Raw genomic sequence first — 20,030 nt, forward strand, 5'->3', positions numbered from 1 at the left:
CGCCGCCGCCGCCGCCCCCATCCCGGCCGCCCGGCCCGCCGCCACCGCCCGGGCCGCAGCCTCCGCCGCCGCCATCACGCCCGGGCCGAGGATCCCGCCCCCCCGACGCCCAATCCGACGCCGCCTCGCCGCCGCCGGCCAATCGCCGCCGCCGCCGCCGCCCTGCCTCCGCCAATCGGGCGCCGTCTGCCCGCGCCTCACGCCCAACAACAGAGACAAAGGGACCGAGCCCCGCCCCGCCCCGATTGGCGGCCGCCGCCGCCAACCAGACACGGAACCCCGCCCCGCCCGCCGTGACTGACGGGGGCGCTGACCAACGGCGACCTCGCCCAGCGCCCCACGGCCGGGGGCAGCCCCTTCTGGCCCCCGGGGCGGAACTTGAGCCAAGCGCGGCCAACGGGCGGCACAGACACCGGCAGGGCACGCGATTGGCGGAACGACCAACCAACCGGTGCTGTCGCTCGCTGCCGGACAGGGCCCCAGCCAATGGACGCTTGCCGGTACCCCGCCCCCGGGATCGGCGGGCCGTACCATAACGCACCCGAGGGGGGTCCCCGGGCCGTACCATAACGCACCCCGTGGACACGGACACACACGGCTCCGACACCAACCACCTTTAATAAACCCTGCAGCACCGGGTGGCGGTGCCACCGCGGGACCCGCCCCGGGACCAGCCCCACCTGGGATACCCCTGCCTCCCAGGACCCCCACAGTCACCTCCGGGGCCACCTCACAGCCCCGGCCCCCTCTGTCCATGGCGGGGGGGCTGGTGCCCCCCCCTTGCCCCCAGCCCCTAGGCCACTGCCTCCTGCAGCTGAAGATTCCTCCTGTAGCAGGCCAGGCTGCAGAGCGGCAGCCCAGTGCGGGAGCAGGCATAGCGCTTGTGGTTGGAGCAGCCAGCGACGCCGCAGAGGACAGGTGTGGGCACAGTGGGGGCCGGGGTGGGCAGCAGGGGCAGGGCCATGCCTGCCGGGAAGGAGACGGTGATGCGGTCGGTGGCGTTGCAGTAGTGAACGACGGGGCAGGAGGCCTGCTTGGCCCTGCGCTCCCGCAGCGTCTTCACCTTGGCCTTGTTGGTCTTAGTCAGGCGCTCGATGGTCTGGTTCTTGTTCTCCTCTGCCTTCTTGGCCGCCTGCAGGCGCCGCTTGCGGGCTCGCTCCTCTCGCTTCACCAGCATCTCCTCTGTCAGCTCCTTTGCCTTGTAGCCCATGGGCAGCTCCAGCAGTGGCTGGCTCTGCTGCTTGTGCAGGAGGGCTTTCTGTGGGGGGCACAGGAGGACACAGTTACGGCTTCGGCCAGGGCCCTCCCTGCCCCTCCAAGGGCTCCCACCAAGCCCACCACCAGCTCTGGGACCCCCACAGCATCACAGCAGGCAGCAGAACTGGCTCAGTGTTGGGGCTCCCGGCCCCGGCTGTGCCCCTCAGCCCAGCCCCAGGCAGCTCCGTGACCGCTTTCACTCCCCTCTCACCTGTCGGGCTGTCAGTAGTGACTCGTCCACCTCCTTCTTGAGCTCCCCATTATCATCCAGCTCGCCCTTTTCAAGGGCATCAAGCCAGCGCTCCTCTTCTTCATCATCATCCTCACGGCTGGGAAAGCAATTCTCTGAGTCCAGGTCTGGCAGGGGCGACGGGTCCAGATTGCTGTCCTCATCTGGACCAGGCAGTGGCAGGGAGACAAGTCACCGTGTGTATGCATGTGTCTGTTGCCCCATCCCGGGGTCACGCTGTTGCCAGAGCCATGACAGGGTGACCCATGCAACCCCGGGGCCAGCCTGCAGGCCCCATCCCTGCCCAGCTCTGCTGCAGTGCCGTGGGCATGGATGCACCCACAGCCCCCCTGGGAAGGGCTGGAGCATCCCCACAGGCCCCACGTCCCACTGCAGCCCTCCGAGGCCCCCCGGCAGCCAACCCCCCCCGAGCTCACCCAGCCAGGCCCGGTACTGCTCGATGGGCACCCCCTCCGTGGGCTCCTCTTCCTCATCCGCCACCATCAGCGGGGAGGGCGAGCGCGGTGCCTCGGGGACCACTGTGAAAGTCGGCACGCTGTGGGGAGAGCACGGCGGTGGGCAGGGCCGGGTGCCTCGGGCCCCCGCCGGGGCGGAATGCGGGGCCGGGCAGCCGAGAGAGGCCTGTGGGGCGGGGGGAGAGACCGGCCGAGCCCCCCGCGGCCCCGCTCACCTCTTGGTGCCCAGGATCTGCCCCCCGAGCTTGATCTTGAGCTTGAGCTGGGGCTTGCGCAGCCCGGCGGTGGGCTCGGGGGGCGGCCCCGCCACCTCGTGGTGGTGCTTCTTCTTGTGCTTCTTCTTGTGCTTCTTGTGCTTCTTCTTGTGGGAGCCGTGCCCGCCGCCCGCTTCGGCCTCTTCCCCTGCGGGGGGGCCCGCAGCCGTCAGCCCGGCCTCCCGCCACCGGGCGCAGCCCCAGCGGGCGGCCACCGGCGGGGCCGCGGCTGCGAGCGCCCCCCCGGCCCCCGGCCCCCTCACCGTGCTCGCCGCCCTCCATCCTGCCGCGCCGCCAGGCCTTGCTCATGCGGCGCTGCCGGTGCCGGTGTCCCGCCGCCCGGGGGAAGCGATTCGGCGCGGACCCGCGTCCGCTTCCGGGCTCCCTGGCGGGGGCGGGGCGCCGTCGCCGCCATCTTTGAAGCGGGCAAGGAGAGGCCGGAGGGGACAGGTGCTGGCCGGCCGGCGCGTGCGGGCCGGTGCACGGACACGCATGGGCGCGCGCCGCGGTCCGGCGTACGGGGGCTGCTCGTGCGGGCGGCGTGCCCTGGAGCTGCGGCACTTGGCGCGTCCCCGCAGCCCCCCCACGCCCCCAGCCAGGCACAAACCCACACCCTCACCCTACACCACCCCCCCCCCCATCCGCCCCCCCAGCCCCCCGCCCCTCCGCTGACACCCCCCCCGCGCCCGCAGCTGCCTGCGTTGACTCGGGCCATTGTCCGGCCGGTGCCACCCGGGGCCCGGTACCACCCCCGGCCCTGCCCCGCTGCCCCCGCTCCCCCCGGTGCCGGCGCCTCCCGGCGCGTCCCGCCCCCGCGCCAGGTGCGGCGGGGCCGGGCCCGGGTTGGCCGCAGGCGCGGGACAGAAGCCGCGCCGCCCGGTACCGCTACCGGCAGCATGTTCTGCCGCAGCCAGCGCAGCCGGGTGACGGTGGCCCGGGGCTCGGCACTAGAGATGGAGCTCCGCCGCGGCCGCTGCCGCCTCAGCCTGCTGGCCGACTCCCCGCAGGTACGGCACCGGCGGCGGCAGCCGGGCCCGCGGGCGGGGCGAGGGGGCACTGGCACCCGCCGCCCCCGCCCCCGGCACCCGTCGCCCTCGCCCGGCCCGGCCCGTCCCACCGGCAGCACCGGTCGCCACCGGCCCAGCCGGGATTTCTCGCCGCGCCGCCCGGCCCCCGCCCTCGCCGCCGGCACCGGGCAGCTGCGGGGCGCCGCGGGTCCTGCGGCTTCTGGGGAGGCGGCCGGGACCCCGCTACCGGGGGCGAGCCAGAGCCGGGGCACCTCGCGGGCTGCCCCGGGGAGGGGACTGTACTGGCGGGGGCGAGCGGGACGGGCCAGCGGGACCCTCGCCCCCGCCGGGCACGTGGCACGCGGCGCCGGCTGGGCACGAGGCACGAGGGGGGTCCCCGGTGCACCCCGCGGGGGGCCCGGTTCAGCCGGTACCGGCTGCACGGGGTAAAGGAGGGGTGGGGGCCGTCCCGGCGCATACTGGAGCGGGGTTCCCGGTTCATCCAGTACTGGCTGCACGTGGCGGGGGCGTCCCGGTGCGCACGGAGCCGGGGGGGGACGGGCGGGGGGCGGCCCCTGTGAGCGGGGCTGGGGGGGCGGGCCGGGGGCGGGCGGCCACCGCCTTCCTGCGCGCGCCGCGGCGGAGCAACGGAGCGGGAGCGGCGGCAGGTACCGGGGGGGCGGCTCGCGCTGCTGCGCCCACCGGGGCCAGTAGGGGGCGGGGGACGGCGGGGTCCCGGTGTCCGCGCTCCGCTGCGTCCTCTGTGTGTGTGTGCGTGCGTGCGTGCGTGCGTGTCCCCTCCTCCGGTCCCGGGGCCCCGTCCCCTCCCCGCGTCCCGACCCCTCCCGGTCTCCTTCAGCCAGGGGCCTCGGCGCCAACGGGGCCCGGGCTCGGCAGCCCCTGTCCCGGGACCGCCGCGCCCCCTCTCCCGGCCCTGTGTCCCTTCCGTCGCCGCACGCCGCCCTGTCCCGGCACCCAGACCCCTGCCCCCCCTGTCGCGTCCCCGCACCCCGTCCCTTGTCCCTCTGCGTCCCCGCACCCCTTTTCCTGTCCCCTGCACCCCGTCCCGTCTGCTGCACTCCAACGCCGGCACCCCCCGGCCCCTCCCTGCAGCCTGTCCCCAGCGTCCCCTCCCAGCACCCAGCCCCCCGTCCCCCACACCCCATCTTGTCCCCTGCACCCCGTCTCCTGTCCTTGTCCCCTGCGCTCCCTCCCCTGCACCCCATTTCCTGCACCCTTTCTCCCGTCCCCCTTCCCCTGCACCCCTTATCCCCCCCTTTACCCCTTCCCCTGCACCCTTTATCCCCCCTGCACCTCAAGCCCTGCACCCTGTCCCGTGCATCCCCTTGTCCCCTCCCTGCCCCCCCGTTCCCCGCCCCAGCCGCCCCCGCTGCCCTTTCCCGCACAGTGTCCGGTTGTTCAGCGGGAGGGGGCGGCCGTTACTCGGTCAGGAGCCGGGGGTGGGGGGGGCGGGCGGGCAGCAGTACCGGGGGGGGCCGATGAAAGGGCCCTTTTCTCTCCACAGCTGTAGTGTTGGGGGGGGGGGGCTCAGAAAGCCCCGACTCCTGACGGCGCTGGATGCAGTGGGGTCCGCGGGTGGGGATTTGGGGTGGATGCGGGAAACCCCCTCCACCCCCCCCAGCCCCCCCAGAATAACCGGGGGGGTCCCGGTGGTCCCGATGGAGGTAGCGGGGAGGGGGCAACGCCTTCAGATGCAGGAGAAACTGCGGATCCTGGAAGATCTCAACATGCTTTATATCCGTCAGATCGCCATTAGCCTCCAGGTAGGAATTTGGGGGACCCCACCCTGGGAAACCCCAGGATCACCCGGACCCCGCGGGGCGGGGGGGATCCCGGGGTCCGGGTGATCCTGGGGGTCCTGGGAAGGTGGAGAGTGTTCCCCACCGATCCTCTCCGTGGGGGGAACGTATCCCCTGTAGCAGCAGGGGGATCCCCGGGAGGATACAGGGGGTGGTCCTGGAGGTGGGGGGGGCGAGTTCCCGGTTGCTGCCGCCCCCCCCCCCCCCCCCCCCCCCCGCCCGCTGCTCGGGGTTATTTATAGCAGGCGGTGACGTCACTGCGGCTCCATGGGCAGGGGGCCCGGGGGGTGCAGGCAGCGCGGGGCAGGGGGGTGCAGGCAGCAACCGGTACCAGAATGGAGCAGCAGCCAATACCAGCAGTGAGTTGGGGGGCTGCAGGGTCGGGGGGCTGGTTGACGTGCCACCCTACATACGCACTGGAGGTGCCTGGGGTGTGTGGCATGTCTGGGGGGCGCATGGGGCATGTGGTTCCTCCATAGGGTGTCCGTGGGGCATGTTGATCCCCTGTGGGGTACATGATGTATCTGTGGGGCATGTGGCACATCCGTGGGGTGCAGGGTAAATCTGTGGGGTGTGTGGCATTTCCATGGGGTATGTGATGTATCTGTGGGATGTGTGGCTCCACTGTAGGGTATGTGGTGCATCTGTGGGGCGCATGGTGCATCTGTGGGGTGTGTTGTTCCCCTGTGGGGTACACAGTGTATTCATGGGGTACGTGGCTCCGCCGTGGGGTACGTGATCTGTCTGTGGGGTGCATGGCAAATCTGTGGGGCACGTTGTTTCCTTGTGGGTTGCACGATCTTTCTGTGGGTGCATGATTGCTCATGGGGCATGTGATATATCTGTGGGGCATGTCGTTCCTCTGTGGGGCACATGGTGTATCTGTGGGGTATGTGGCTCCCCAGGGCATACATGATGTCTTGATGGGGTGCTGGGCTGGGGTGGGGACTGTTGGGGGGTAGAGGAGCTGCAGCCCCCTGGGGGGGCTGGGGACGGTTGGGGATGGGGTCCCTGGCACGTGGCTGGGGAGGGGCAGGGAGGAGGACCATGCACAGCTGGTGGCAGCGTGGCCCTGGGGGTTTGTTTGGGGGGCTGCGACAAAGGCTGGTTTGGGGCGGGTGACAGAGGTGGCCATGGGGACTGGTCCTGCTGATGGGAGTGGAGCCGTGTGGGGGCTGCTGCATCCCCCCACCATGCTTGGGCCTGGGCTTGGTGCCCTGAGCTGTGCTGAGCCAGGGCTGTGTGGCTGGGACACCCCCTGCCAGTGCGCACAACTGGGACACACACACCCCCCCCCCATGCGGAGCTGGGACTCCTCCGTGTGACTGGGAGCCCCCAGGGTGTGTGTCTGGGACATCCCCTGCTCCAGTGTGCATGACCGTGACCCCCCCGCCCCGGGGGTGCACAGCTGGGATGCCCGTGCATGTGCAGCTGGTACCCTTCCCCCAGGGTGCATGGCTGGTACCCCCCCAGGGGTGCACAGCTGGGACCCTCATGCATGTGCAGCCGGCCCCCCCCCCCCGGGTGCACGGCCAGGACCCCGGGGGCGCACAGCTGGGATGCCCGTGCATGTGCACGGCTGGTGCCCCCCGGGGGTGCACGGCGGGGACCTCCATGCATGTGCAGCCGGGGCCCCCCGGGGTGCAGGCCTGCCCCCCCGCCCCCAGGCTGCGTGGATCGGGGTGGGGGGTGGGGGATGCCGGAGGGGTGCCCGCCCCATGCGCCGTGCCGTGCCCGCAGGACACGGAGATCCAGCGGAAGATGGAGCGGGAGCTGCGGCTGCGGGAGGGCGCCTGTAAGCTGCTGGCAGCCTGCAGCCGGCGGGAGCAGGCGCTGGAGGCGGCCAAGAGCCTCCTGCTCTGCAACAGCCGCGTCCTGGCCTACATGGCCGAGCTGCAGCGCAGGAAGGAGGCGCAGGTGCTGCGGGGGACGGCCAGGCGGTGAGCACCCCCGGGCCGGGCGGGGGGGGGGGGGGGGGGGGGGCGGCGGCGGCTGGGGCGGCTGTCACAGCTACCCCCCCCCCCCCCCCCCCCGCCGCGCTCCCCCCGCAGCCCCTCGGATGCCGGCCCCGCGGACGAGCGTCTGCCCTGCCGCGGCACCGTCTGCGTCTCAGGTATGGGGGGGTCCCGCTGGGCAGCCCCCCCCCCTCTTTTGTGCAGAGGTGGGGGACTGGGGGGAGGGTGAGGGGCGCTGCGGGGTGTCCAGACCCCCTCATCGCCTGCTGTGCCTCCCGCAGACCTGCGCATCCCTCTGATGTGGAAGGACACGGAGTACTTCAGGAACAAGGGAGGTGAGTAGAGGGGTGCAGGGGAGCGGCCCCCCACCCTCACACTGCCCTGACCCCCCCTCACTGCTGCCCCCCCCGCAGAGCTGCACCGCTGCGCCGTGTTCTGCCTGCTGCAGCTGGGGGCTGAGATCCATGACACCCCCATGGTGCTGGTGGACCGGACCCTCACTGACATCTGCTTTGAAAGCGCCGTGCTCTTGTGAGTGGGTGCCCCTCCCAGGGACCCTGCCGCCTCCCCAGGGACCCTGCCCTCGTGTGACCCCCCCCAGGACAGACCCCTGCCAGCCCCCGGGGACCCCTGCCCTCCCATGACCCCACCAGGGACATTGCTGTCATGTGACACACTCCCACCCAGGATGGACCCCTGCCCTCTTCTGATGCCCCCTCGGGACCCTGTCCTCATGTGACCCCTCAGGACAGACCCCTGCCCTCCCCTGCCAGCCACCCAGGACCCCTGCCCTCCCATGATCCCCCTGCCGAGACCTTGCCCTCATGTGACCCCCCTCAGGATGGACCTCTGCCCTCCCCTGCCATCCCCTTAGGACTCTGACCTCTCATGACTGCCCAGGGACCCTGTCCTCCCCTGCTCCCACAGGGACCCTGCCCTCATGTGACCCCCCAGCACAGACCCCTGCCCTTCAATGATCCCCCCCAGGACAGACCCCTGCCCTCCCCTGCCACCCCCAAGAGACCCTGCCCTTCCATGACTTGTGCCCCCCCCAGGACAGACCTGTGCTCCCCTCAGTGAGATTGTCCTCCCATGACCCCCTAGAACAGACCCCTGCTCCCACCAGGGACCATCCCCTCCCCTGCTTCCCTCCCCCGCCCCCCCCGGGGATCCCCCAGGCTGTGGCTGTGGGGTGGCATGGAGGGTCCCAGAGTGAGTGGTGGGTTGGGGGGTGTGTGTCCCCTCCACGACCGCCCCACTCATCCAGTGCCCCCCCAGCTCGGAGGCCGGGCCTGACTTTGAGCTGAAGGTGGAGCTGTACAGCGCGGGGCTGGCAGGGGGGGGGGGCGCAGGGCAGCACCCCCAGGAAGCTGGCCACCCGCCTCAGCACCTCCCTGGGACGCTCCGCTGGCAAACGGGTGCGTGCTGCCATGGACGGGGGTCCCAGCAGCCCCCCAGGGAACGGTGGCACCAGCCCCCTCCTGCTGCCGGCCCCCAATGTGCCGTGAGTACCCGTCCCCTTGCCGGCCCCGCTGTGTCCCCCCCGGCCCCCTGGCCTCACCCACCATGTCCCCAGGGGCCCCAAGTTCCACCTGCTGGCACATGCTGTCCTCTCCCTGGCCGAGGTGCAGGACGGGTTCCGCACCCACGACCTCGCCATCACCAGCAACGGTGAGTACATGGCACGGCACGGCATGGCACGGTGCGGGCGGGGGGGCTGGGGGTCCTGGCTGGTTTGGGAGGGGAAGGAGTGTGGGGCCTCGTGGGGTGGAGGGCAGGTGGGGCTGGGGTCCTGGCTGCTCTGGGGGAAGGTGTGCTGGGGGTCCCGGCGGTGTGGGGAGGGGTCAGGGGGGGGTTGGTGTGGCGAGCGGTGAGGTGGCCCTGGCGAGGCTGCTGGGGAGATGGTTCTGGGGTCCCAGCTGGGGAGGGGTCCATGGCCGGGCGCCCCAGGCAAGTGTGCCCCTCCAGAGGAGAGCTCCTTCTGGCTGCCCCTGTATGGCAGCATGTGCTGCCGCCTGGCTGCACAGCCCCGCTGCATGGCCGCCCCCGTCACCAGCGGCTTCCTCCGGCTGCAGGTGAGCGTGGGGCCGGTGGGCAGGGGGCACAGACTGGGATGGGGTGGGGTGGGACAGGATGGAGTGGGATGGGGACACAGACTGGGATAGGAGTGGGATGGGACGGGATGGTATGGAGTGGGATGGGGACACAGACTGATGGGATGGCATGGGGACACAGACTGGGGTGGGGTGGGATGGGGACACAGGCAGGGGTGGCATGGGATGGAGATGGAATGGAATGGGATGGAGTGGGCTGGGGACATGGACAGGGATGGGATGGGGATGTGATGGCATGGCGACATAGACTGGGATGAGATGGGATGATACTGGGGACACAGGGATGGGAATGTGATTGAGATGGGATGGGGACAGACAGGCATGGGATGAGACAAGAATGGGATGGGACAGACAGTGACAAAGATGGGGACGGGTGGTGGCACAAGCCCACTGGGTCTCAGCAGTCCCTGCTGCGGGCTCTGGCTTGTGGTGGGGATGGAGACCCCTCTGCCAGGGGGAGGGGCCACCTCCAACCACCCACGGTGGGCAGGGGATGGGGTGCAGTGGGGGTGGGGATCCCAGCAGGGCTGGGGGTGACCTGGGGTCCAGGGCAGCATGGTGCCCACTGGTGCCAGCTGCACTGATGGTGCTGGCTCCATGGGCAGCAACCGGGGTCCGAGGCACAGAGCGGGACCCGCCTGTACTGTGTCCTGCACGGCACCGACCTCCTCTGCTACCACAGCCCCGGCGAGGCTGATGCCGGGCTGGAGCCGGCCCTCACCATCGCTGTCAACAAGGTACAGCTGAGGTAGGGGGTGGCGGGGCTGTGGGGTGTGGGGACTAAGGGCCGCTGCCACTGCAGGAGACCCGAATCCGTGCGACAGAGCGGGAGGGGCGCGGGCAGCCCCATGGCATGGCTGTCACCAACCGCTACAGTGGCGAGGAGGTGACCCACACGCTGCTGGCTGAGAGCCGAGCCGAGGCGCAGCGATGGATGGAGGCCTTCTGGCAGCACTTCTATGACATGAGTGAGCATGGGTGGGGGTGGCATGGCAGGACCCCCATCCCGGTGGGACCCCCATCCCAGTGGGACCCCCATCCCGATAAGACCCAATCCCAGTGTGACCCCCGTCCTGGGAGGACCCCCATCCTGGCAGAATGAGGACCTCATTCTGGTGGGACCCCCAGCCCAGCAGGATCGGCATCCCAGTGGGGTCAACCCCATCCCAGCAGGACCCCCAATCCCAGTGGGATCCCTGCCCCTGCAGTGCTGACACCCCACCACCCCCCCCCCCCCCATGCCCCCAGGCCAGTGGAAGCAATGCTGTGACGAGCTGATGAGGATCGAGGTACCACAGCCGCGCCGGCCACCCGCCATGCTGCCCCGGCAGGGCTCCCTCTACCACGAGATGGGTGAGTGCCAGGACGGGGGGCTGGGGGGGCTCTGCCTCTGTCTCCGTCCTCTCTGCTGTCTGCTAACCTGCCGCCGGGCGGCCCCCTTCTCACCGCCTTGGTGTCTCCCTAATGCTGCTGTTCTCTCCACTGCCTCTGTCCCCCATCTCTCTGTGTCCCCCCTCCTGCTTTCCTCTTTACCCCATCTCTCTGTCCTCCCGCCATCTCTCTGTCCCCTCCGTCTCTCCATGCCCCTGTCTCCGGCGGCTCCAGCCCTGCCTGGCCCGGCCGTGCCCCCCTCCACTTGCGAAGGGCTCCTGCTGCAGGATAACGCCGTCTCGGCGGAGATCCGGGCTCTGCTCTCCTCCTATTACAGCGACAGGTGATGGGCAGGGGGCCGGCGGGCTGAGTCCACCGTGCCATGGCCCGGGCACGGCACAGCTGCCCTGGCTCCGGTGTGCCCCGTGGCTGCAGGGTGTGCAACCTGGCCATGGGGCACACCCTGACCATGGGGCACATTCTAGCCACCACAGCCACAGGGCATGTCCTGGCCACGGGGCACATCCCCGTCACCACAGCCACAGGGCACGTCCTGGCCAGGGGGCACGTCCTGGCCATCTTGGCCTTGAGGCACCCCCCAGCCATGGTGCACATCCCAGCCACCATGGTCACAGGGCACATCCTGGCCATGGGGCATGTCCCAGCCACCAAGGCCATAGGGCACGCTTTGGCCATGGGGTACATCCCAGCCACCACAGCCATGGGGCATGTGCTGGCCAAGGGGCATGTCCCCGCCGTGGGGCACGGTCACTTCCCAGCTTCCCCAGCCATGGAGCATGTCCCAGCTGCTCTGGCTCTGGCACACATCCCAGCTCCCCTCAGCCACGGGACACATCCCAGCACATCCCACCCATGGGACACATCTCTGCTGCGGGGCCCCCTGTCTCAGCCATTGGTGGGTCCCATCCCCGTGGGGCAGGAGCATGGCGAGGGTCCCAGGGGTGCAGCTGACCCCCATTCTCCCCTGCAGCTATTGATCCAGCCGACGACATTGAGGCAGTGACGGACATCCTGACGCGGCGGGCGGGGGGCCGAGCGCCAGGGACCCCCCCGTGGCTCTCCCTTTTCGAGGGGCCCCCTTCCCACACCCCCCTCTGCAGCCGGGCAGGCAGCCCCAGCCCCCCAGCCTGCCGCCCCTGGGGCCGCCCCCGCACCCTCTCCCTTGATGCCAAGCTCAGCACCCTGAAGGGGCGGGGGTCCCGACGGGTGGGCCCCCCATCGTGCCCCTCGCCCCCCAGCTCTGGGTCCTCCAGTAGCGGCAGCAGCAGCCCAGCTGCAGAGCACAACCCCCCTGTGCCCCCCAGTCCCCTTCAGTCCCGGGTCTGAGCCTGGGGACCTGCAGGACCCTGGGGGGATGGGGGCCCCCGGCCTTCAGCCCCCAGGGTGGCTGTGGAGGGGTGACACTGGGGGAGGGGTCTTACCTGGGCAGGGGGCAGGGGCTCCCAGCTTCTTTTCTCGGGGAGAAACTGGAATTTCTGCCGCAGGGGGGCCAACCCACCATTGCAGGGTGGGCTCAGGGCTGAACCCCCAACAAACTGGGGGGGGGACATGTTACCCCTGTCCCGGGTGGGTGCTGGGGGCTGACCCCACCCCCTCTATGGCAAGGTGGGTGCTCAGGGCAAACCCCCCACGTACAGTGGATGTGTCTAACCCCAGGGGGGCACAGGGGCTCCCTCAGCTCTGCTTTCCCTCACCTCTAACCCTGGGGGCTGCCTGCCCCAGCCCCCCACTCCACACCTCCTGGGGGGGGCAGCGCCCCCCAGTAGGGACCAGCCCTGGCTTTCCTGGGCTGGGAACCCAAAGCTGCCACCTCATTAATATGCATTAAAATTTATTTAACAGCCACTGTGCCTGATTGGGGGGAGGGGGGGGGTGGTGGGGAATAGCAGGGGGGTCCCTCTGCCCTGCCTGGCCTCCCTGGGGTGGGGGTCCATGTCCCCCCACCCCCGTGCAGTGTGCTGGGGGTGCTAGCTTCCCCCCCACCTCCAAAACTGCTTATTGGTGTGCAAAGGAGTCAGGGGGGCTGCAGCCAGAGCCCCGGGGGGAAGGGGGGGGGGGATTGTGCTGTGCTGGGGAGGGGTTATGGGAAGGGTTTGTGATGTGCAGGGAGCGTCCAGGGCTGAGGGGGTCAGGACTGCTGGCCATGGTGCCACACAGATACCTCCACCCCCCCAAGGGGGTGCTGAGCCCCACCCTGGCTACACGGCGTGGGGGGAGAGGTCCTCATCCTCGGCGGGGGGGCTGGTGCCCCCCGGCAACTGCGGGTGGGGGGCGTCGCGGGCCAGCAGCAGGGCGAAGCCTGGGCAGAGAGAGGGTTGGGGGCTGAGGCTGGTGGTGGTGGGGGTGGGTCCTGGGCTGGTATAGGGGTGGGGGGAGGTCCATGGGGAGTCCAGGGATGGGTGGGTTTTGGGGTGGGTCTCAGGGGAGATACCGGGGGGGGGGGGGGAACGAACAATGGGGGGAAGATGGAGGCAGGGGGGGTGGTAGAGGGATGAAGGAGTCTGGGGGCAACGGGGGTGGGGGGGGTATGGGGAGGGTTACCTGGCTTGGCTTTGTGCAGGGGCTCTGGCAGGAGAATGCTGTCTCTGGGCTCATCCCCCTACAAGACAAGGGGGGCCCTGAATGGTGCCCATCCCCCCACCCAGAGACCCCCTCAGCCCCCCTGCTCTGTCCTGCCCCCCCAATCACATCTCCCCTCCAGCCCCACCTGCCCAGCCCAATCTTACACCCCAGCACCAACCCCCTTGCCCCTGCACTGTACCCGGCCCAGCCACGGCCCCCGCCCCAAAACCATCGTCCCCCAAGCCCCACGCCACCCCCAGCCAGTGCCGTACCTCCTGCGGGGGGGTGTCCTGCTCCCAGGGGGCTGGCCAGCCCCCCGGCTCATGGCCCCCAACGCTGTTGAGCCGCGAGTTGCCTCCAGCCAGCTGCTGCCCCCCAGGCCCTAGGGGAGAGGGGCAGCTGAGCCCCACGCCAGCCCAGTGCCTGGGCAGGGGTCTGGGGTGCGGGACACACCCCCACCCCACCACCCCCCAGACCCACACAGGGGTCCCAGCCACCCACCTGGCTGCGGTCCTGGGGCTGTCGAGCAGGAACGGGCTGGATGCTGTGGCGGGCTGGGGCTGCGTGGGGGGGGGTCCCGGCCCCTGGCATTGGGGCAGGTGCCAACCCGGGCAGGGGGGGCCCCCCCCTGGGGGCTCAGGACCCCCTTGCCCAGCTCCACCGGCAGCCCCAGAGACCCCCATGCTGGGGGACTGGGGAGGGGGAAGGTGTCCAGGGGGGGGCCCATCCTCATCCGGTGGTGGTGCGGGGGGGCTGGGAGGAGGCAGTGGCATGGCCTCCTCGGGGTCTGCGGGGGGCTGCCAGGGGGGGCTGCCGGGGGACCCCAGCCCGAGAGTACTGCAGGGGGGCAGGGACTCACAAGTGCTGTCAGGGGACCCCGACCCGGGAGGGCCAGCGGGGCACCCCGTCCTGGGGGGACTGGCAGGGGGCAGGGTCCCTGGCCCAGGCCTGGTGGGGGGGGACCCAGCCCTGGCCAGGCTCGGGGACCCGCAGGTGGTACAGGGAGGGGGGGGGGGCTGTCCCTATGGGGCTGGCCAGAGCGGGGGGGGCCGCCTCCACAGGGCTGGGGGTGCTCCCTGGGTTGGCACAGGGAGGGGTCCTTGTCCCTGTGGGGCTGGTGGCATGGAGGGGCCCTGCCTTGGCTGGGCTGAGGGGACTCCCTAGGGTGGCACAGGGAGGGGTCTCCCTCCCCATGGGGCTGCTGGGGGTCCCAGTGGTGGCACATTGAGGGGTCACTGTCCTCATGGGGCTGGGGGGGCTCCCTGGGGTGGAACAGGGAGGGGTCCACATCCCCATGGGGGTGGGGGGGGTCCCCAGTGGTGGCACAGGGAGGGGTTCCCCTCTCCGCGGGGCTGGTGGGGAGGGGAGGCGGGGGGCGGGGGGGGGGCGGGGGGGGGTACAGCCCTGAATGCCCCAGGCTGAAGGGGTCCAGGCAAGGGTGGGGGGTCCGGCCGGCGGAAGATGAAGGCCGATTCCGTCAGGCTGCGCTGGTACCGCAGGAACGGCCGCCGGGCACCTGGGGTGTGGGGAAGGGTCAGCAACCGGACGTGCCCACCCAGGAGGGGTGTCTGCAACCCCCACTCCCGGGCAGGCAGCACCCAGAGCCAGCACCATCGCCCCCCTCCATGGGGGCACCTACCAGGCCTGGTGCCAAGGTGGGGTGTGGGCAGTGGGGTGCCAGAGGTGGACCCTGAGCGCTCCCGCTGCCGGAAGAAATCCCGCGGGTTCTGCGAGCGCTGGGAGACCAGGACGGCCGCCTCCTGCTGGCACCCACGGACCCGTCAGTGGGGCCACAGCATGGCCATGCGGCGTGGCCAGGGGCCCGTGGCATCATGGCACAGCCACGTGGCACCGCAGCACAGCCAGGGGCATGCAACACGGCCGGTGGGGGCATGTGGCACCATGCCACGGCCAGGGACACACAGCACAGCCAGGGGCACACGGGGCAGGGACACAGCTGGGGGCACATGGGGCAGGACAGGGCGCTCGGCCCCAGCACTCACAGCCGCCTTCTCAATGGACTCGCTGCGCCGGCCGCGGTCCCGCATGGCCTCCTCATACTCCCGCTGCTGCTGCTCCTGTGAGGACATGAATGGCCAACCCGTGGCCCCCCCAGATCCTCCAGCCCCCCCAAGACCAGCTGCCCCGCTCACCCATCGCGCCTTCTCCTTCCTCCGCTCCTCTGCCTCCAGCCGCGCCTGCTCCTTCCTGCGAGGGCAGGGAGCGTCAGGGGGGCACAGGGGACACAGTGGGCACGGGGGGCACTGGGGGCACGGGGAAAACCGTGGGGCACAGGAGCCTCAGTCCTGCTGTGGGTCTCTGTGCTCGGAGCCATGCAGGACAGGGGGCACAGGGCTGGGGAACCTGGGTGTGTGGGGGGCTGCAGGTCCCATCATGGCCATCTGTGGTCAACACCCCCGTGTGGGTGGGGGCACTGGAGGGGGGGGGGGGTGTGTGTCCCATGTCGCTGCCCTCACCGCTGCTCCTCGATCATCCGTTCCTTCTCCTTGAAGCGGAGCTCGCGTTCAGCTGCTTCACGCCTTTCCTCTTCCATCCGCTCCCGCTCCCAGCGCTTGCGCTCCTCCAGCACCCGCCGCCGCTCTTCCTCCTTGCGCTGCTCTTCCTCACGCTGCAGCCGCACCGCGCTCAGCACCGTGCTCGGCACCGGGACCCCTGCCAGGCTCAGCCCCATGGCCCCGAGCCAGCAGCCGTGACCCTGGACCCAGGGATGCCCGTATGCCTGTTGGGGATGTAACCAGCCCCTGTGCCCCCCATGCCCCCCAGCCTCACCTCGGCCTGGGCCCAGAAGGAGTCCCGCTTGGTCCGGTGGATCTCCAGCGCTGGGTTGGTCTTGCGGTAGTTGGTGCCCTGTGGGGACCCAGCTGGGGTCTCAGGGCAGGACCAGCCAGGACCCCCAGGATGGCATCAGGAAGGTGGGCAACAAACCCATCACCCTGTTGGGTGCCCTCCCAGCCAGAGCCCCTGGGACCTCTCACTCACCACCAGCTCCTGGGCATCCGGGGGGGGCACCCTCCTGGCCAGGGCAGGGGCAGCGGTGGGGGCCAGCTGTGCCAGCGCTCGGCTCAGTCCCTCCTGTGTCACCTCCTCGACGCGGCGGGCACTCAGCACCACGCTGGCCTCCTGCCGCCGAGACAGGACGGCGTCATCCTCCCTGCCAAGCACCCACGGCCCCCCCCACTCTGCTCCCTCCCTGGATGGATCTGCAGCCTCCCCAGGGAATCCTGGCGTCATTCCCTCACACACGCTTGCCGCCTTCAGATGTGGGGCTGAATCCAGATGTGGGGGCCAGATCCAGATGCGGAGCTGGATCCCAGACATAGGACCCAGGCAGCTCCCCGGGGGGTGGGGCAAGGGCTGGGGGGGGGGGGCAGGATCCCACCAAGCCAGGGCAGGAATCCGGCGGGGTGGGGGCAGGGAGCTCAACCACAACCCTGGCTCGTCGGCCAAGGCTGGGAACTGGGAACGGCAGCGTCTGAGTCAGCAGAGCCAGGAATGCACCCGGCGCAGCAAGCAAAGGTCGGGGCTGGCTGGGATGGGGGGGATGGACATGAGGGGGCATGGGACTCAGTCCCCAGCCCTGGCCACACAAAGGGAAAGGGACGGGGTCCCGCGCCCCCCCCCCCCACACTCACCCTGAAGAAGGCTCTGATGGTGGGCAGATGCCTGGCACACGCCTCTCGTTGGGACTCTGGCGCCTTCTCCCCAACCTGGCACCAGCACACACCACTTAGGCTGGCACCCTGTGCCACCTCCCTGTCTCCCAGGACCCCGGGGTAGGGAGTAGGATGGTCAGAGCCCCCTGCCCCAACCCCTGCACTCACCCAGTTGATGAGGACGATGCGGTGAGTACCAGTGCCAGGGTCTTGGACACGGCACAGACCGTACATGATGCTGGTGGTGGAGAATTTTTCAGCCAGCTCATCCGGACCCCCGGCTACAAGGAAGCAGTGGTCAGGGGGTGTGGGGGCGCAGTGGGACCCCCCAGTACTCCCCAGCCACGCCAGGGGGCTGGCAGCATCGCCCCCCGTTACCTCCAGAGTCCAGGAGTTTGAGGTCATGGTACTTCTCATAGGCGAAGACAGCCCTGGGGGGCAGAGGTGGGGTTGGGGTGGGGGGTGGGCAGCAGAGCAGCATGGGCAGCTGCCTTTGCCCCAGCAAGGTCACCTGCAGTAGGCGGCATGGCCACCCAGACGCTACTGGCCATGGCCAGCAGTGGCCACCAACCCGCTGTGAGCAGTGGCGGCCGGCGGGTGCCCCTCCCCGGGACAGAGGGGTCGGTGGCAGCAGCTCTCCCAGGGGAGGGAGCCAGGGGCTGCCACAAGGAGAGCTTGGGGGCAACACAGGGGGAGGCAGCCTGGGGACTTGCCAGAGCCAGGGGCACCCCCTGTGCCCCCGCCCCCCGGCTCGGTGTTGTCTGCCTGGGCTGAATTTGTGGAAGTGCTGCTGGCAGCATCCGCCCCGGGGACAATGGGGCCGCGGGAAGCAGCACAGCGGCAGGGCCCCTGGCCCAAGCCCCTCAGGGCGATGCTGCTGTCGCTCAGCACTGGGCTGGCACCTTGCGGGGTGCCGGGGACGCCCCTCCCCACCAGCCGGGCAGACCCTGACCCACAGGCCCCCCACCAGCCTTGTACTCCCCCTGCCTGCCCAGGGAGAGGGGAGCAGTCCTGGCTCCTGGCTGTGCCGGGACCCCCTGCCCTGGGCTGGGGGCAGCTCTGGGCCCAGGACCCCTCGCTGGCAGCGGCCCTGGCTGGGCATTCCCCAGCGGCCCTGCTGCCTCTTTGTCTCCGCATGGCTCCGATTACAGACACATGTGGCAGCACGCTGCGCTCCGCGCTGCCTGGGACTCGGCCCGGCTCTGGGAGTGTGTGCGCAGCATGGCACGACAGGACATGGCATGGCAGGACATGGCACAGCACGGCTCTGGGAGCACGTGTGCAGCATGGCGTGGCATGGCAAGACATGGCACGGCATGGCTCTGGGAGCACATGTGCAGCATGGCACGGCATGGCACGGCATGGCATGGCATGGCATGGCACAGCACGCTGGCAGCATGTGGCAGGAGCGGGTGCTGGAGGAAGGCCAGCCGAGCTCCGGTGCTGTGGCACGCCAGCCCATCAGTGGTCTCGGGGCAGAGGCCGGGTGGCATCAGGGCAAAGCCCACCATGCCACCACAGGGCTGCGGGGGCAGCTATGGGGGCCAGTGACTCCCTGTGCTGGTGATGTCAGCCCGGCGCGTGAGGCCGCGCCGGCCGCGGCACGAGGTCTGGGAGGGCGCCGGCTCCGGCCTGTGCCCGTGGCACTGGTGCGGGACCGGCCCGGGACCCCCGGCCCAGGGGCAGGGCAGGACACCGCGCTCCCCCGCGGTGCGGCCGGGCCGGGGGGGCTCTGCCGGGCCGGGCTCCCCGTGCCCCCCTGGGAGCCCCCGGCCCACGCGGCACCGGAGGCAGGGAGCGGCGCTCAGCTGCTGCCACCCGGCAGTGCCCCCCGGGCACACCCTGGCGCTCCCAGCCCGGCGGCGGCGGGACCGGCAGGGGCAGGGCGGGACCGGGCACCCGGTTCCCAGCGCGGCGCGACGGGCGGGGCTCAGCCCCGGCCCCCTCCGGCCCCGCACCCCCGGCCCCGCGGCCCGGCCGGGACCCCCGCTGCGATCCAGCCTCCCCGCCCCGGCCCGGTGCTGCTGTCGGTGCCCCGTGTGTCTCAGACCGACTCCCGCCGCCCGCCCCGCCCGTGCCGCTGCCCGGTGTCCATGCTCCGTCCCCGTTCCCGATCCCGGTACCCGGTACCCGGTACTCGATGCCCGATGCCCGTTCCCGCTCCCGCTCCCAGTGCCGGTGTCCGCTCCCGGCGCCCGTCCCCGCTCCCGGTGCCCGTCCCCGCTCCCGGTACCCGTCCCCGCTCCCGGTGCCCGTCCCGTCCCCAGCCTCACCAGTTGGTCCCGGCCCGGGGATTGCCTACGTCCTCCTTGGCCGCCAGCAGCGCCAGCCGGTGCCGCTCCAGCCCCGGGGCCGCCATCCCGCGCCCGTCGCCGCTGCCCGCGGCCCCTGCGCCCGCCCCGCCCCGCCCCGCCCCACCGCCCACGGGCGGGACCGGCCGGCACCGGGCGGGGGCAGCACCGGGAGCAGCCGGGGCGGGCGGCACCGGGCAGGGGTGCTGTGCGGGGTCCCGCACCAGGACATGGGCGCTGCGCAGGGTCCTACACCGAGCGTGGGTGCTGTACACAGTCCCACAGTGAGAAGTGGGTGCTGTGCAGGGGTCCACGCTGGGCCGTGGGTGCTGTGCAGGGCCCTGCACTTGGACAAGGGTGCAGGTCCCAGGGTCCCGCACCAGGACAAGGGTGCTGTGCAGGGTCCCACACCAGGTGTGAGTGCTGCACAGGTCCCAGAGGAGCAGAGGGGCAGCGTGTGGGACTGCAGGTAAGGTGTGACACCCAGCTGTGGCAGGGCAGCAGGCAGGGCAGCAGGCAGGGCAGCAGGCAGGGCAGCAGGCAGGGCAGCGCAGGCAGGGCTGTACAGACAAGCCAGGATGCAGGATGCTCAGCCCTGGGCTGGAGCTGGTGTGGGGGTCCCGTCTCCATCCCTGTCCCCGTCCCGGCACAGCTGCACTGGCCTGCTCCCATGTTTGGTCACCGCTGCCCTCAAAGCCCCAGGGAGGGCAAACACTGCAGCTGGGAAACAGGGCTGCGGGGTGGGGGCAGCCCCTGTCCACCTGCCCCCCCATCCCAGGCTCCACGTGCCACCAGTCCCCATGTGCCCAGTCTCCCAGCAAGGGGACCCGTCTGCTGTGGCCACCAACTCACCTTGGCCACCAGCCCATTATGGCCACCAATTCTGTGAGCCCGCACCTGCCGTGACGCACACCCCCCCCCGAGTGCCACTCTGGTGCCCTCCCGGGGAGCCCAGTGGAGGCTTGTGGGTGTTGGGGGCACCAGCAGTGCTGGTGGTGT

At 71.0% G+C, this 20,030-nt stretch overlaps 3 protein-coding genes across 3 annotated transcripts; 1 reads left to right on the forward strand and 2 right to left on the reverse strand.

Annotated features, from left to right (window-relative positions):
- Positions 1-599: 599 nt before the first annotated feature.
- Positions 600-2,793, reverse strand: INO80B (INO80 complex subunit B). The gene is made up of 5 exons (XM_040589760.1): positions 2,480-2,793; positions 2,178-2,364; positions 1,924-2,042; positions 1,469-1,650; positions 600-1,258 (listed from the first exon to the last, which is right to left on the reverse strand). Exons 1-5 carry the CDS (start codon positions 2,523-2,525, stop codon positions 794-796), a joined length of 999 nt encoding a protein of 332 aa, XP_040445694.1. The 5' UTR covers positions 2,526-2,793; the 3' UTR covers positions 600-793.
- A 170-nt stretch (positions 2,794-2,963) lies between these two features.
- On the forward strand, positions 2,964-12,345 carry RTKN (rhotekin). The gene is given in 13 exon segments (XM_040589732.1): positions 2,964-3,223; positions 6,784-6,983; positions 7,095-7,156; positions 7,280-7,333; positions 7,412-7,529; positions 8,277-8,331; positions 8,333-8,502; positions 8,575-8,669; positions 8,967-9,073; positions 9,718-9,849; positions 9,915-10,080; positions 10,361-10,465; positions 11,475-12,345. Coding segments are annotated over 13 exon segments (1,731 nt in total). The 5' UTR covers positions 2,964-3,112; the 3' UTR covers positions 11,831-12,345.
- Positions 12,346-12,350: 5 nt separating this feature from the next.
- Positions 12,351-19,123, reverse strand: LOC121086253 (drebrin-like). The gene is made up of 14 exons (XM_040589747.1): positions 19,014-19,123; positions 17,119-17,171; positions 16,909-17,021; positions 16,720-16,794; positions 16,067-16,207; positions 15,857-15,934; positions 15,544-15,695; positions 15,220-15,274; positions 15,070-15,144; positions 14,706-14,826; positions 13,568-14,582; positions 13,339-13,448; positions 13,046-13,103; positions 12,351-12,803 (listed from the first exon to the last, which is right to left on the reverse strand). Exons 1-11 carry the CDS (start codon positions 19,097-19,099, stop codon positions 14,308-14,310), a joined length of 1,224 nt encoding a protein of 407 aa, XP_040445681.1. The 5' UTR covers positions 19,100-19,123; the 3' UTR covers positions 12,351-12,803; positions 13,046-13,103; positions 13,339-13,448; positions 13,568-14,307.
- Positions 19,124-20,030: the final 907 nt, after the last annotated feature.

The sequence above is a fragment of the Falco naumanni genome, chromosome 1, assembly GCF_017639655.2.
Source record: "Falco naumanni isolate bFalNau1 chromosome 1, bFalNau1.pat, whole genome shotgun sequence".
Classification (NCBI taxonomy): Eukaryota; Metazoa; Chordata; class Aves; order Falconiformes; family Falconidae; genus Falco; species Falco naumanni.